General features: G+C 32.1%; 2 protein-coding genes across 2 annotated transcripts; one reads left to right on the forward strand and one right to left on the reverse strand.

The window, feature by feature from the left end:
• The first annotated feature begins 889 nt into the window (after positions 1-889).
• On the forward strand, positions 890-3790 carry LOC132752737 (complement C1q tumor necrosis factor-related protein 3-like). Its single transcript, XM_060743103.1, has 3 exons — positions 890-1255; positions 1562-1729; positions 3505-3790. The coding sequence occupies exons 1-3, from the start codon at positions 902-904 to the stop codon at positions 3712-3714; spliced, it is 732 nt and encodes a 243-aa protein (XP_060599086.1). The 5' UTR covers positions 890-901; the 3' UTR covers positions 3715-3790.
• A 995-nt stretch (positions 3791-4785) lies between these two features.
• Positions 4786-17322, reverse strand: LOC132752732 (putative serine protease F56F10.1). The gene is made up of 10 exons (XM_060743097.1): positions 17071-17322; positions 14606-14787; positions 13763-13917; positions 13328-13423; positions 10460-10595; positions 10113-10227; positions 9343-9544; positions 8639-8732; positions 7691-7899; positions 4786-6573 (listed from the first exon to the last, which is right to left on the reverse strand). The coding sequence occupies exons 1-10, from the start codon at positions 17278-17280 to the stop codon at positions 6467-6469; spliced, it is 1506 nt and encodes a 501-aa protein (XP_060599080.1). The 5' UTR covers positions 17281-17322; the 3' UTR covers positions 4786-6466.
• Between the last annotated feature and the right edge of the window lie 735 nt (positions 17323-18057).

Here is an 18057-nt window from a genome sequence, read left to right on the forward strand (position 1 = left end):
CATATTTTGCTTATCTTACCTGAAGATATGAAAGTGCAAAGAGGCACAGTGTTTGACTTGGAGTCACAGTATGTATGTGAGGACTGTTGAATATAGGGCAATGTCTTATCTTTCTTGTTTCATTCATATATCTTAAAATCTTGTTTCAAATTATTACCAAACTTACAGTTATAAATGCACCATCAGATTAGCTTAACTCCCCAATTCCCCTGCACCCCCCCCCCCAAAAAAAAAACAAAAACAACAACAAAAAACACTTATTATAGAGAATAAAACTTTAAACTGGGTGTGATTAACACTGGGCAACTCAATCAACTCATTTTGAATTAAAATGGTATAATATAGATTTTGTTGTATGTAGAATGAATTATTTGGAAAAAATGGCTCAGCTTTTAACTGGACACTGAACTAAAATCACTGGACCCTCAGCATTAAGTGTTTAAATCGAAACACTGCTGGCAGTCTGCCAAGAATCTGATAGAAGGTCTATAAGCGGACCAGTAATCCTACCTAAAATAATGCTGGTCTGAAGTTGTCACTCGGTAATATGTGGAACGCCATAATGTGCTTGAGCTGATGTGACTATAAAACTCAGCCCCTAAAAAATAAATGTACCACCCAATACTAAGGGGTTGGAAACAAAATCCATTTTTCCCCCCAAAAAAATATAACCCATTATGTTATTACAATATTGTATATAGGTCATATTTTCGGAAAAAATCTGGATTATATTACAAAAAGCTCATTGGCCCAATACATACAATAAAAAAAAAAAAATTAATTAAAGACTTACTTCTGACGGGCATGTGTTTTGGAATATACACGGTATGTTTTAGAATGTATACAGTACAAAAATATTCATGTCAATTTGTATTGGAAGATTATTCTCTTACATGAAACGATGAGCAGGTTTAATTCTTTCCTACTGACAGTTTTGTTATTTGAAAGCAGATACATTCATGTAGAAGGTGAATATAACAATGTGCATGATTTGGAGCAATTTGTTAAAGAGGAGTTTAGGCATTTAAGAGACAACGAGAAAGAGTTAAACCACAAAATTTCTACTCTTGAAAAAGAAAATGAAGATAAAGGGAGACAAATAAGAAAACTTGAGGAAGAGTTAAAGTACCTGAAGAAGGAAAGAGAATTGGATCAGAGAACTCGCAGGCAGTCGAGAACTCTCGTTGCTTTTACAGCCTATAAATCTCAACATATTCACAATATAACAAAGGAACAAAAAATTGTCTACGAGCATGTGAGTAAACATTAAATTGATACTTTGTATAAAGTATACTAATTATTGTGTTCTTATTTTGTGCATGCTCTCACAAATTAATGAAATATAGAGAGGAACTGATGTCTGTCCAAAAATTTTCATTTGTAGATTTTCTGATAAATATCTATTTTTATTTGTGTCATCTTGGCTTTTCATTCGTAATTATAATAATTTAACAGAAATTTAAAAATATTGACAACAAATGTAAATGTATCCATTTGATTTTAGTCAATTACTGGTATTTCAATTTATTACAGTAAATTCTAATTTTCATTTACACTTTAGATATTGCTGAATGATGGAAATGCGTACGACAGTAACACCGGAGTATTTACAGCACCAGTTTCTGGTGTATACCTGTTCTCCTACTCAGTTGGGTCAAAGGCTATCCCTGGAGTACCCCTGACTCAGTATGACGTATTTACAAGACTCGTTATAAATGGTGTGCACCAGGTAATATTTTGTTTCTATATGTTAAATATTCAACATAGGTCAAATACTATGCTTAAAGTCTTGCTCAAACGCCTGTTTTGCTTGACATACATGTACATTGTAAGTTTGCATTAAGGATAAATACCAAGAAAACACATTTTTTTGTGTGTGTAACAAATATGATTCAGATAAGCTCCAATGACTGACGGATTTAACCCTTTCACTGCCATAGGGACGGCTAAAGCCGTCCCTGTTATTTTCGGCGTATTTGCCATATGGACAGCTTTAGCCGTTGCTATAATAATCATAATAGTAATAGTAAATTAATAATAATAATAAAAATAATAATAAATATAAAGAAAATTATACCATCGACAATAATTATTACTATACTAGCATATCTGGAAACATATATAATCATTATAATACTAAATAACAAATAATAATTATATTAATTAATAATATACGGTAGTAATTTTTTAGAAAACCCTCTGGCAAATAGGTGATCAATAAAACAATAACCCTCTGGCAGCGAAAGGGTTAAATAAACATAATCTCCAAACAAGAGCTGTCGGTAGGACAGCAACGCTCGACTATTCTTAGTGCTTGATAGTAAAAAAAATGCTTGATACAGTTACCTCCTCCTGTTTACAGGTTGGGGTCATGATGGTGAACAAGTGTGCAAAGTTTCAAAGCCATATGTCAATGGACTTTGAAAATATTTGAACTATTACAAAAACTTTAACGTAAATTCTAAGTCGAAAAAGGGGCATAATTCTGTCAAAATGCTTGATAGAGTTACCTCCTCCTGTTTACAGGTTGGGGTCATGATGTTGAACAAGTGTGCAAAGTTTCAAAGCCATATGTTAATGGACTTTGAAAATATTTGAACTATTACAAAAACTTTAACGTAAATTCTAAGTCGAAAAAGGGGCATAATTCTGTCAAAATGCTTGATAGAGTTACCTCCTCCTGTCTACAGGTTGGGGTCATGATGGTGAACAAGTGTGCAAAGTTTCAAAGCCATATGTCAATGGACTTTGAAAATATTTGAACTATTACAAAAACTTTAACGTAAATTCTAATTCGAAAAAGGGGCATAATTCTGTCAAAATGCTTGATACAGTTACCTCCTCTTGTCTACAGGTTGGGGTCATGATGGTGAACAAGTGTGCAAAGTTTTAAAGCCATATGTCAATGGACTTTGAAAATATTTGAACTATTACAAAAACTTTAACATAAATTCTAAGTCGAAAAAGGGGCATAATTCTGTCAAAATGCTTGATAGAGTTATCTCCTCCTGTCTACAGGTTGGGGTCATGATGGTGAACAAGTGTGCAAAGTTTCAAAGCCATATGTCTATGGACTTTGAAAATATTTGAACTATTACAAAAACTTTAACATAAGTGGTTACGCCGACGCCGACGCTCGGGTGACTGCAATAGCTCTACTTATTCTTATCGATTAGTCGAGCTAAAAATTACTTCTACAGGGCTTTATGTAACCATTACCTTAATACTTGTATTAAAGCTTAGCCTGCTGGGGCAACTTATATTACCCATGTGACCAGTACAGACCAAAACCTGTGCCATATCATGCTCATGGTCAGCACTGTTCACTATTCAGTCAGTATTTATTCTCAAATTTTATGTAAAAATAATGAATTTGCTTTTTGTGTCCAGATTGAAAGATAGAGCAGGAAAAGTTCATTTAAGGAATTATGCAGTATAGGGCTTAATCTGAATGTTCATTCTGTCTGTTTTTTAATGTCTACATTTAATCACAATATTTCACAGGTATCGGCAGTAGCAGAAAGTACTTCAATAGATGATGATGAGCAAGGAAGCACTACTGCTATTTTGTTTGTGCTTGAAGGTGACACAGTCTGGACAATACATGAATTAAAGGGAGGTAGTAACTTATATTCTGATGATAGTGAAAGAGTTACCTCCTTCACCGGAACGCTGCTATACGAGAAACAGGTGTCCGGAAGCATCATTGGATAGATGAATCCTTTATTTTCTGCTTTTGAACATATTGAATTTATTTGGAACTCATTTTCAGTATAAACATTAAAACATCACAATTTAGTTGGTTATTTATTTTTTGTTTGTTTTACATTGTTAAGGTTTATTCAAGTCAATCTGTTACAGTATAGATCATTTAGGTCACTTTATAGCTTTAATAGTTGAAGAATGGCCGTTCCAACCTTGTGCATCAGGCAGGCGAGGGGAGGACGGAAAAGAGTAAACACAGTAGAACCATCAATCGTTTGTAAGCAAAATGAAAGAGTTCTGGAAAAGTAATGAAAAGTTTTAATATGACATCATTATGAAAAAGTAAACTTAGTTACACATATTTTACATAAATTGATTGGGTCAAGTTCTGAGCACTTTTTCCTCCATCAAGGGTCTTTTAAATAGATGTGATAGCTCTTGGGTGAACAAAAACTTGATATTGTAGCAGTAAAGTTTACATAGCATATTTCTGGACCATTTTGATATTAAAATCCCTTCAATTAACAATGGAATATTCCAAATTCAAAGCAGGACAAGTTCATTACATAAATACAGCAGGGTTAGGTTTAAAGCTATGGCTAAGTTAAACGACAGATGTTGCACAAAGCATAGTCTTTCACCTATACACACAAAATTAAGCAGTTTACATGTTATATTCGGTATTGCTATAATTTCATTCGTCTTGCCTCGGAATATATTCAAAACGTCCCTTTCAATGATTCAAACTGTAATTATTTGTTTTATTGGGTTTTACATCGCACCAACACAGAATAGTTTCCAGCTTTACTGGTGGAGGAAGACCTCAAGAGTAGAACCACTGGATAGCTTTCTCACATGAAAGAATTTGAAGACGTGGCACAGAAAGAATCTACGGTGTGAGAGACAACTGGTGTGAAGTCAACCACCTTAACCACATGGCCATGGACGCCCAAATGCAGAGATTAAAATGTGCTCAGAAGGGATTTATGATAAATTCGTTCATTTAATACATGAGATTTACAGCTATTGACCATAATTTATTTTAGTGACATGCTAAAAAAACTACTTATTGCTAATTAGATATTTTAACAAGTTTAATTAATTTTTTGTTATGTATAAAATCATTTTTAATCTCAATTACAAAACAAATCATATCACAATGCTAAAAAGCAGTCTGTACAACTTATAATTTTGCATTTATTTTAATATGGTGGAATTTTGTTTTTCTTTTAGAACAATTATATGATCTGAAAACTACGAAAATATGAGTGGCTTTGATTTTAAATTGAAACATTTTCTTTCAAAACCCTTAAAATGTGAACTTCCTTTGACGACCTACCTTGAAAAACAAAAAATATGAAGTAGGAATATATGTATATAATTAGTACCACAAAATAAGAATCAAACAGTGTACATATACTTGAATCTATTATTAGCTACTTTCTGTAAAATTACTACTGAAATCATACAAATCACTTAACATTATCAAAACTCTTAATTCACCTCAGGATCCATATTAAACCACAGGCACTAGACACAATTAATTTACCTCTATATGCTCATAATACTATATATAAAGAATAGAGGTAAATTAATTGTGTTTAGTGCCTGTGTATTAAACTATGATATACTGACTGAGAATTTTATATATCAGATACCCCAGTAATGATTAGCATTTTATGATGCTGGAAACAAATTTTCATAAAACTAGAATTTGTAAACAGTCCATAAAAGAGGTAATTAGAGGTCTAACATTTCTGACAATAAATTTTAACACAAGTAATTACATAACAATAACAATTATATAACAACATTTTCAATAATTTTTGTTGTTCAAATAGAATTCGAAAAATACATCTAGAAAGAAAACAATTCTGTATTTTTTAACATCAAAGTAAATTTCACACGTACATGTATCTGCAAAATTTATTTAAATTAGAAGTTGGAATTATTATATATAATAGTGTATCAAACTAACACTGTGAAAATGCTTGCGGTAACCCATCAAGGCTACTGGTGGATAAATTGTATGCACTTCTTTATATTTCAAATCTAGATAATAACTAATTTAGAAATTAATATATTAACATGTAATGGAAGTAAAATATATTTTTAATTGTCCTAATTTAAAATGAAATATACACAATAATCATTAAAATCATACACATTTTCTATTTATTTTATACTTTTCGATGAAAACAGCAAGATTTTATTATGTGATATACAGTGAGTGATATAGTTTGTATTTCCCTGATAAATTCAACACATGTATTTCATTAAAGTTGCATGCCTCCAGGTAAGCCAAAACATTTTAAGAAAATGAAACTTTAGAAACATTTATATTTTTAGAAAAAGTAAAAATATCCAAGAATCAAGTAATTATTTGCATGTTATACACAAATAATGATCTGATATTGCAGTATTTATCACAGTAAGGGCTATTTTTACATATTTTGACCAGTTTTTGGTTATTTACATGGATTGTAAGCACTTTTTACAATGTGTTAATTAATAGATTTGCTTATTTCACAATATTTTACTTTTGAATACATTGTCAAAATTTTCATTAAAATTTTACATAAATCTGATGGCATGCTGCTTTAATAAGCATAATATACAAAATGTGAAAATTTATTTAATTCATCTGCTTAAGACAACTGGCTGGACAATATTTGGCTAAAACATTATACACTACATTTGATTAAATCCAGTAAAATTCTGATCTTTCTGGAATGTTTTAACAATTGGTATTCTACAGTTTTCACTGTAGCCATTTTTCAATGAGATCACCTATATGTTGCCTAGCAGCAGTAAGTTGTGGAGAATCATTGTCAGCAGGCGGGTACATATTGGCACAGTGGGCGGTCCCTGTAATATAACACATAATATATCAGTTGATATTTAGATCTTTTGTCAGTTACTGAAAGCTTATCAAGCTTGTTTTTTTCCAAAAGCCTTGCAAAAGAAGGAGATACAAATATGTTGAAAAAAATCCTACAGCTCAATTTTAGTTAATTGATTTTCAACCCCCTTGAATTTGCAATGAACCATTTTACAAATTTAGTAAACTTACAATTTACACACCCTTTACTGTTAGGTGCTAACCTTCAGCTTTTTTACAACTGAACACCATTAACAACAAGAGCAATCAGTGATCACATGTGTAGCCTCATGATGGCCAATTTCATGTTGGGACAAGTTTTGTGACAGACGGACAGACAGACGGACAGTGCACAACTAGACTTGGTACTGATCATTCCTGTAAAGTTTGGATGAAATTGCACCAGTAGTTTATGAGGAGTTAAGTCCGGACAAGCTTTTGTGTATCTGGCAACACACAGAAAAAAACACCTTTTTATCAAAGGGCCATAACTCGGCCAAAAATCATTCAACCAAAAAACCCGTGCAATATGCGCAAGGACTTGAGCTACAGATCAATCCTGTAAAGTTTCATTGAAATTGCATTAGTGGTATAAGAGAAGTAGTCCGGACAAACTTTAAAAATAAAAATTATTAAAGGGCCATAACTCTGACAAAAATCATTGAACCGGAAAATGCTGACAATATGCACATTTAGACTTGGTACTGATCATTCCTGTAAAGTTTGGATGAAATTGCCCGTAGAGGCGACACAAAAATGCAGTTCTAAATTTAAAGCATGCCAATAACCAGGCAATTTAGCAATGCTATCTTATTTTTAGTGTTACTTTTAAGTCACACTTACACTCTACATATCATATCACAGCTAATACGCTTTCCTAGCAGAGGAAAAATTCAGGTGCCTCTCCATATGCTATTTAATGTACAAGCAGCACCTTAGCAAAACCAGAATAATAACCTTCCCTAAGCTAGGTGGATAGCATTCTCAATCCAAAGCATCTGTTATGAATCAAACCTAATAATGTCAGAAGAAAGTGATTTTTACTCAGAAAACCTAGTCAATTCGCAAAATAGACCCCTAAAAGTCTTGCAGCCTTATGCATACCATCAATATAAATAGCTGTCGCGTCCGGTGAGATGTCCTCTGTAACCCCCATGGCATGCCATGGGTCAATTGAACCATTTGGAAACACTACTTTTGTTACAGAAATGATACGTCCACCATAATACTGGTTAGTGTCTTTGATATTTGCATCAATGAATGTACAATCCATGCTCTTCTCAAATATGTCCATGCACTGTATACATGAAAAACTGAAATGAAAATAAGCACGAACTATACTCAATACTGAAGATAAAATATGGACTGCACGGGACCTTTTTTATTATAACATAATTAGCAACAATTCTAATGCATACAAAGTTAAAAAGAACTCTACGGAGATTTTTAACATGTTAAGATTATGGAAACAAAGTGATCCCTTGGAAGCATTATTCACAACAAAATTACATGAAAATTGCAGACTCAGTTTGATTGAGTCTGTAAATGAGGGATAATGAAAAAGTGCAACATCCCTCACGTCCCCTAGCAAGGTTGGATAAAAAAAATTTTGAGATTACTATTTGATGTAAGTCTATAACTATTGTGCAAAATTTCAGATCATTCTCACTCTATTTTCCCAGAACAATCATTTCTGTAGTGCAAAATAAGCTAAAAAGCATTAAAATGTTGGGTTTTTTTTACTCAATTTAGGCTAAGAATCACAATAAATATTGATTTTTAATTTAAATTTGAGTATATTTCATTTCAACAATTTTAAATGCCTTGGTCGATCTATGTAAGATTTACAATTTTTTGTTTTTAGCCTTTTGAACCTTAGCTGAGCATAATTAAACTAAGCTATATATTCATTAAGAAGATCTACATTTCATCAATATTTAAAACAGTTTGAAAAACTAATTTTGTTTATGGAAATATCATCACTAATCTTTTTATGAATAAAATTTTATTCAAAATGTACTATGGCAATACATTTTTTTTCTAAAATCTTACTTGACTGGGAATTCATGACTAAATGCTTGCTTCTTGCAGTCTGATGACTGGAACCAGCCAAATTCTGCACAAGTTTGATACATCCACTGTCGTCCTGAATAATGAAACACCCAAGATCGCATTATAGTTTGGTGCCAAGTCTATACAAAAGTATACTTCAAAAGTTTGGAGACTGGAACTAGCCATATGTTATATCGGAAAATAATGAATAACAAATGAATGCAGTCAAGTTAAAATATCTGACAGGATTCTCATAGATATAAAACAGTATTACTGAAATTATTGCTAAAACTTGCACAATTTTTAATTTAAAAGATAATGAACACAATGAAATACATTGTACGTGTACATTAAAATGAAAATTTGGTTACCCAAGATTGGATGGTTAAGATTACATTTCTATTACAGTAGAAAATCAAGTTTAATGGTTGGTTGGTAAGGGATTAAGCCATAACAGCACTTTAAAGGTCATATGGTAGATTCTCATCTTTACTGATAAGGAAAATCTCAGGTGCCCCTTAAACACCCTGAGTACAGACACTAACGTTCGGTAAGCTGGCTGGAAAGCTTCCTCACAAGAAAATATTCAAAGTACTTGATCAGATATAAACCTACAGTGGTAAAGGACAAGTAGTTAGAAACTGACCTTAACCACTCAGCCATTGATGGTCCTGAAATAAGATGTTTGAGACTGTTTAACATACCTCCTTCACCAGCACTGCTGTTCCAGTCCGTCTTCGTCATGTCGTCGATCATCTTATCATACTTGAAATCAAGACATGACTGTGAGTACGTTTTTAGCAACCAGGTATTTACATAGGCATATCTCTCGATGGGCGACCCTCGGGTGAAATCTGTCATTACGTCACATAACTTGTCCAGTGTGATGTCAGTTCCTATTGCACCCTGTTATGATGTCATCAAAAATTATTTGGTACATAGTTACTACATCATTGTACATTATTATGAAATTGTTCAATTTCACTGGCATTTATATATAAATTTCAATACTGTACGTTTCTTTGATTTGTGTTTTTTGTTTGCAACATTGGTTTTTCTTTGTGTTTAAACATGAAAGATTACAATTTATGGAAAATACAGATCTATCTGTACAAACTTATTATAATATATGACAAGGAAATATTTTGTGTGTTTAAATACCTTGAGGCCTCATTGATCAACTTACAACAACTTATAGAATAAAAAAATCATGCAACAAACTCTGCCCATTGATGCAAGTACAAAGTTTCTCTCATTAACATCATAGGGATCATGAATGAAACTATGTTTTACCAATAAAATTTGCCTTTAAAAGTTTCAGATACAATAATTTTTGTCTAGTTCATTTTCTTTATATACTTCCCAAATTTTTAGTTAAAACTAGGCTTATTTCCCCTGCAATTCCTCATACAGAAACTAGGTGTTGGAAGACTACGGTTAACATAGTACGTGTAAGAAAAGTTCAAATTTTTACCTCAAAGGCTCTATTATCTTTGTTATATTGTACAACACCTTCAAAATTACCAGCCAAGTTACTGAAGAAACCAGCTCTATCTAGAATATTATCAGGGTCAATTTTGTCACATAATCTGAAAAAAATATTTAAATAAGCACATGAGAACTGTCTTTCAAGTGTATTTTACTACAATGTCACCTTCAACCCTTACTAGAGCCATGACAGTGCTTACAAATGTGACACCAGTAATGTTAAGTCAAAGAAAAGGATTTTCAAAAAAATATTGCCTAAATATACTCTGTAAGCCTAAAACTTTAACAACATATGAATGGAAGTTGGTTATTTGAAAAATCCTGAAATAATACTTAAACATGCTCTCCATCTCAGCACGTTTGTCAGGTTGTCCCCACCAGGCACTCATGGTCTGTGTGGCATTCATAATCTCCTGGTTACAGCCAGGTCCAGTTGTATCTAGGGCATCAGTTACTACATCCAGATATTCTGAAAGATATATAGAGAACATAATTTTAAAGGAACTCCACTGAGGTCAAGAAAGCCTAAAAACGTTTTTAATTTTTTTTTAAATAGATGAGCTAGGGCACTTAAAACAGAAAGATATATGCAAAAAATAATTAAGAAATATTATACTTGGAAAGTAATAGAAAATCATATTTTTGTGCTTTTCTGAACCTGATTTGGGTGAAAAGCTTTGCACAGTTCTCAATTTTGGGTCATTTTACACAAAAGAATAACTATTAAAAAAAAAATAACAGATTGAGTGAATGACCTGAAATTTTGCACACAAGTTATTGGTCTAGACCTACATCAAATTGAACACTTATCTCAAAAAAGTATTTCCAGTCCTGTCAAGTCAAAAAACCTCAGTGGAATCCCTTTAAGCATTCACAAACATTTAAAGGCAAATTATGTTTTAGGATTTTCCAACATGTGTTGAATAATGTTTAAATATTATACATTTGTATTTGAAACATGTAGTTGCTCATCTTCCCAAGTTAGTAGTGCTAAAAGTAAAATGATTTGAGCTGTGTCATGACAAAACCAACATAATGGGTTTGCGACCAGCATGGATCCAGACCAGCCTGCGCATCCGCGCAGTCTGATCAGGATCCATGCTGTGGGCTTACCGACTCTCTAACAAGTAGAGAAACTGATAACGAACAGCATGGATCCTGATCAGACTGCACGGATGCGCAGGCTGGTCTGGAGCCATGCTGGTCTCAAACCCATTATGTTGGTTTTGTCATGACACGGCTCATTTGTCATTGAGGTAGCAAAAAAATGAATAAAGTTGTATTTTGACTTCCATAAAAAATACTAACTGTACTAATTGCCAAACAAGAGGGCCATGATGGCCCTGAAGTCGCTCACCTGTATATAGGCCCCCGTAGCGGGGCCAGTTTAAACCCCAGGGCTTTTATTTGAACAAACTTGGTAGACACCCATTAGAAGATGTTTCATGCTAAACATCTAAGGTCTAGCTGGTCAAGTTTTTTCTTTACACATATAGTTAAAAACAATGACACACCTGGGGCAGGGCCAGTTTGGACCCCAAGGCTTTTATTTGAACAAACTTTGTAGACACTCACTAGAAGATGCTTCGTGCTTAATATCTAAACTCTGGCTATTTGAGTTATTTCCAAGAAGAATTTTTAAGTTTTTGTTATACACATATAAGGAAAATCAATGACCCCCCGGGAGGGGCCAATTTTGACCCCAGGGCTTTTATTTGAACAAACTTGGTAGACACTCACTAGAAAATGTTTCATGCTTAGTATCTAAACTCTAGCTATTTGTTTTTTTTCAAAGAAGATTTTTTAAGTTTTTGCTATTCACATATAAGGAAAATCAATGACCCCAGGGCTCTTATTTGAACAAACTTGGTAGACATCCATTAGAACATGTTTCATGCTAAATATCTTAGCTCTAGCTCTTTGGGTTCTTTAAAAGAAGATTTTTTAAGTTTTTACTATATGCATATAGGGAAAATCAATGACCCCCTAGGGCGGTGCCAATTTTGACCCCAGGGCTCTTATTTGAACAAACTTGGTAGACACCCATTAGAAGATGTTTCATGCTAAATTTCTTAGCTCTAGCTCTTTTGGTTCTTTAAAAGAAGATTTTTTAAGTTTTTACTTTATGCATATAGGGAAAATAAATGACCCCCTGGGGCGGGGCCAATTTTGACCCCAGGGCTTATATTTGAACAAACTTGGTAGACACTCACAAGAAGATGTTTCATGCCAAACATCTAAGCTCTAGCTCTTTGGGTTTTTTAGAAGAAGGTATTTAAAGTTTTTTCTTTTGGTTGCCATGGCAACCAGATCTCTGCATGGAATTAAATTCTTTGAACAATTTTCCACCAAAGGAACATTCCTGTAAAGTTTGGATGAAATTGGCTTAGTGGTTTATGAGGAGATGTCGGACGGACGGACGCCAGACAAAAAGCGATCACAAAAGCTCACCCTGTCACAGGTGAGCTAAAAACAAAAGAAGTAAAAGAGGTTCATCTTTATGCCTATTTGAGAACACCAATAAAGTTTTTTTAGAAATGAAAACAATATCAACTTAAGGGATTAAAGACCATTCAACTGTGCCTCATTACTCAAGGACTGAGGGGTTAAAACATTCAATCCAACAAAAAAACAAATGGATGATACTTGTCTTTTTTTTTTCTTATAAATATGAGTTTATAAACTTTATAAAGTTTTAAATTATCTCCAATAGTATTAGATATGTCTTGAATCACACAACAAATTCCTATTATATAAACTTTTCCTTTATATAAGCACTTTGGGATATTTCATTTTATTTAAAATGGAAATATTTTATAAGGACATCCAAATTATACATTTCTATTGTTCTTATCAATATCTGAAACTCAATGGGCACAATTTCCAATCAGTATTTCAAATATTGAAACAAAAAAAATAGAAATGTATCATTTGGATGTCCTTATCAAATATTTCTGGGGAAAATAATGTTGATAAAATTCTAAGTGATCCTGTATAAACATTTATATGATGAATAATAAATTTTCGTTCTTCAACAATTTATTATTTGCTATATATAGATATTTAAAATCTGATAATGTATCTCCAAATCGGCCAATCACTTACCAGCAACATCCATATATTATTCATTTGGTAACTTCTTTGTTTTATTTAATATTTGATCTATATAATTAATTGATGTATACAAAATTACAAACCGACCCATAAAGTCAAGTTGAGCATAGATAGGCGCACTAGTTGCCACAGCACCGTCAACCATGTATGGATACTTTGACCTGAACCACGCTGATAATGATCCTTGCAAAATAAAATAAATAAAATCAAAATTAATTTTTTCATTACAATTACTGACTTTCACACTACACAAATGAAAAAAACAAAATCAAAACAAAAAAACTTTATATTGTCTTTTTTTCAATCTCAAAAAAAAAACATTCATAATATTTAGGGAAAATTTCAAAGACCATGATCAGATAGTAAGAGTATGGGTGTAAGGGTGGATCTTGTCTTTACTGGTTGCATGGATAGAATCAGCTGCTATAAGCAGGCTCAGAGGTAATTTACATCAATTTAACTGATAAAGCCATTAAAAACAGATTGTGCAGCTACTATAGTTAAAGTATATAAAACACTTACCTGGATAAGATCCTCCAAATGTAATGAGTTTATTATTTTTATTATTAAAGTTGTATTTTTGGCTGTATATCACCTTGAAACCATCTATGAAGTTGGCCAAATCTGCTAATGCTTGACGACTGTTAAGAAACCTCATGTTCCCTATTGATAAATCTCTGTAAACACAAAATACAACAATTTTAAATTACCCTGCTTAATGTATGTAATAAATTTGCCTAAATTTTAATTTGGTTCTGTTCTTTTTTATTTTCAACAGAGTTAAATATGAAATAATACAGCAATGCAAACAACAAAACAAATCACAAATTTATTATATAAAGAAAGCTCTCTGTCATACAATTTAAACTCATACATCAGGAAAAAAGGAAAACAATAAAAAAAAGTATGGTACTAGAGTAGACATAATTATGCAAATATCCGCCTTTTTGCATACTCCCCCCCCCCCTCCCCAAGAAAAAATTAAATGTAAGAACATGCCTTTCGACAAATAGGCCAACAAGCACCATGTATAAATTGAAAATACTTAAAGCAATAATGTCTATATTATTCTTCTGATTCACTCAATCCCCTTCAAAATAATAATTTTTTTCATTATGCTTCATTAAAAATAAATATTCCAGCGGTTGAAATGCTGTTAAAATTGGTTGCATTTTCAGCTTGTAGATTAGAATTATCCCCCTTGACCCTTGGCCAAATTGGTTGTTTTCATTGGCACATCTGTTGCCTTAGATAAAAATGAAAACCCTGTAACTTATTCATCTAGAAGGAAGTATTGCCAATATACTTGCATGCTTATAAAAGAGTTAAGAAATTCTGAGCCTATACCCTGAATCTGTTTCTTACTTTACAGGGTGACTTTCTCCATAATATCTGTGCTCTAACATAACACAAATAGCTCCAAAGGTTTGAGCATAATGAATCCAAGTTCCTTCCACCATCCATACAGGGTTGGCTGGCCCTTCACCACCAATCATAAGAAAAATTGGACCACCAGACTTGTAAAATGTGTCATTAACAAAATATCTCTGCAAAACAAAGAGATAGAGAAATCATTTTGACTTTCAAGCTTTAATTTCAGCCTTGTGTCATTTTTTTCTGGGATAACAGGTTACTGTATAATTACCCTGGAGACACATGTGGTTCCTCACATTCTTATTTTTTATTTTCATAATTAATAATTAATAACATAATTATTATTTAATATTAGTCTACCATTGTAGTGTGAAAAAAAAAAAATTGTTTTGAAAATAATAAAGGTAATTAAAACATTTATATCTGTGAAACTGCTTCAAATGTTATAAGAATTAATACTAGTAAAGGGCTATACACAGGTATGGTGATGCTTGACTTGCAAAAGGCGTTTGACACCGTAGACCATGATATTCTTAGTGGAAAGTTAGAATTAATGGGTGTTCAGTCTATTTCCTGGTTCAGATCATATCTTTCAGAACGTTCACAAATTGTTAATATAGGAAATACTTACTCTAAATCAAACAGTGTGACATGTGGCGTCCCCCAAGGTAGTATTCTAGGGCCGTTGCTTTTTCTGTGCTATGTAAATGATATGATTTTAAGTATTGATAATGATTGCAAGTTAATACTCTATGCAGATGACAGCACTATTTTATTCTCACATAAAGACCCGAATTTCATCTCAGAAAAACTTGGGACAGCCCTAGAAAGCTGTTCAGAATGGCTCGTAGACAATAAGCTGTCACTCCACCTTGGTAAAACAGAATGTATGCTATTTGGCCCCAAAAGAAAATTACAAAAGCAAGAACAATTTACTGTTACATGTAATGGTCATAGCATAAAGGGTACTAATATAGTCAAGTATCTTGGTCTTTATATCAATAGTGATTTATCTGGGGAAACTATTGTTAATAACGTTATTTCTAAAGTGAATGCCAAGCTCAAGTTTTTATATAGGCAGAGCAGACTTTTAGATACTAAAAGAAAACAGCTTTTATGTTCAGCCCTGATTCAGTGTCATTTTGACTACTCTTGTTCCTCTTGGTATGAAGGTTTATCAAAACATTTAAAAAGAAAGTTACAAATTACTCAGAATAAGGTATTAAGATTTGTCCAAAACTTACCGCCCAGAACTTCTGTAACAGTGTATGAGTTTGAAAAATTAAATTGGTTAAATGTAGAAAACAGAGTCAAACAGTTAAGACTAAATCATATGTATAAGATTTTTTACAAAAAGAGTCCATCATACCTTAGAGCCGACTTTAGATGTTGTGCTGATGCAAGATTTTACAATACTAGATCAAGCAATTTTAATTTTATTGTCCCCCAGTGTAATTCTGTGATGAAACAGACCTTTTATTATAATGGAATTAAAGACTGGAATGATCTGCCAGAATATATAAAATCCATTAATAATTTTGTGCAATACAAAAAATCTGTCAAAAAGTACCTACTAGAAAGCTATAAAAGTCTTTCAGAAGATATATATGTGTACAACTAATGTGTTAGGCACTGTGATCAAATATTTCTGTGATAGTAATACTAGGCTTATTTTAAAAAGGGCATACTTTTATAAATATATTTCCTTTTTCAACCTAAATTTTGACCAAAGTTAGTTAGTTTATATTTTTATATTTTTTTATCTTGTTTGTTTTTTAGGGGGGGAAAGGGTTAAAATTATGTTAGTTTTTTTTTTATTTCTATGGACCCCATTGGAAATAAGCATTTAGCTTAATGGGCTATCCATAGGTGCATAGTACCTCTTATTTTTTATGACAAAAGTGTGCTCTTTTATGCTGTTTTATGATCTCATTTTATATATATGATTTATTTATGTTATCTCTTAACTGTATGATTTTATATTATGTATCTTGTGCTATGTTCCTAAAATGTATAAATAAAATAAATAAAAAAAATTCAATCACTTTAACAAATAAATGACATAAATGAAAAACACATTTTTAAATTTAATTGCCATTTGTGTTCTCTTTAATTTTACTTTTTTGCTAATTAATAGAATATTTCTATTTTACCCTTTTTAGTTTTAATTCATACTGTATACCTAATTGATAACTTTACCCTCGGTATGCTAGTATTTCATAATTTACATGTAGATCTATATAAACAAATCTACTTTCAGTTTCTGTTATTAAATAAAAAAATATAAGTAGGCTTCAAATGATAGAGAAAAGTTAAAGTTACAAGAACTTGTCTGGCAATCATGCTATCTTAAGTAGGCTTTGACTAAAATAAATATGCCTGACAAAAGAAATATAAGTTTCAGAGTTTGCAATTCCTGACACGATACTGTTACATTTTCTAATAGATCAATTTACCTGACTCCATCTCTGAACGTTTGCGCCATCAAAATGGTCTAATCGTTGCGTAAACCACTGGGCAGGTGGTGTTTTTACGTCATGGGCAACTTTTGGTGCACCAAGCATCCCTCCCTTTGGTCTACCATTTATTATTCTTGGAATCCAACAATTTCCGCAAGAAAATACACATAATAGTAAATAAAAAGAAAAAGTCATGTAAGTTGCCATTTTGAATTATGAAAAATATTCACGTGCCTGTCATGTGATCACGTCCGGTGTACTTAAAAAAGCACGTGACTTTTAAATGCCGAAAAAATACATTTTACGCGGAAATAGTTTTGGCGATCTTTTTCGGTGTTTGATATAGTCAAATATTTACTTGCAAAGCGGTTTATTGGCAAAATTATATTGCAAACGCAATTCTAATCAGGAGTTAAACATTTTCAAAAACAAAACATTCATTGTTATAAGTAGGAAGTAATAAGACTACTGTATTGCCACGACCCAGTACAGTCCCATTAGCCTGTTTGTTAATTAGATAAGATGACATTTATATTTGAGTTGAAACAATTTAAACCAATGTTACCATCGGTAAATTTCAGAAGTATATGTTTTTTGTAACAAATAACCCTTGATATACAAATGATAAACGGAACAAACAGACAATCTGCGAATCGACGACAAAATTTTAAACGCACAAAATATTTCATTACAATTTTGCAAATCATATTGTATCATAAAATTTCTATGTTTGATTAGATCTATGTGGAAAAGCTACTTTATTTTTAAACGAACACTTCCTGATTTATATTAAAAAATTGACTCAAATTCAAGAAACTATTGTTCTGTCTTACGTGTCAACGTGATTCAGGCTTTTTAATATTAATGACGATGGTTATTATTTATAATATACATGTAAAACTATCATTGAAAATAAAGATAAAAACGTGATTATGTGTGCTTCGTTTTTATTGATTACTAATTTCAGTTATCAAAGGACATCAA

This window comes from Ruditapes philippinarum, unplaced genomic scaffold (genome assembly GCF_026571515.1).
Source record: "Ruditapes philippinarum isolate M1 unplaced genomic scaffold, ASM2657151v2 ctg2550_1_1_1_1, whole genome shotgun sequence".
NCBI classification, from domain to species: Eukaryota; Metazoa; Mollusca; class Bivalvia; order Venerida; family Veneridae; genus Ruditapes; species Ruditapes philippinarum.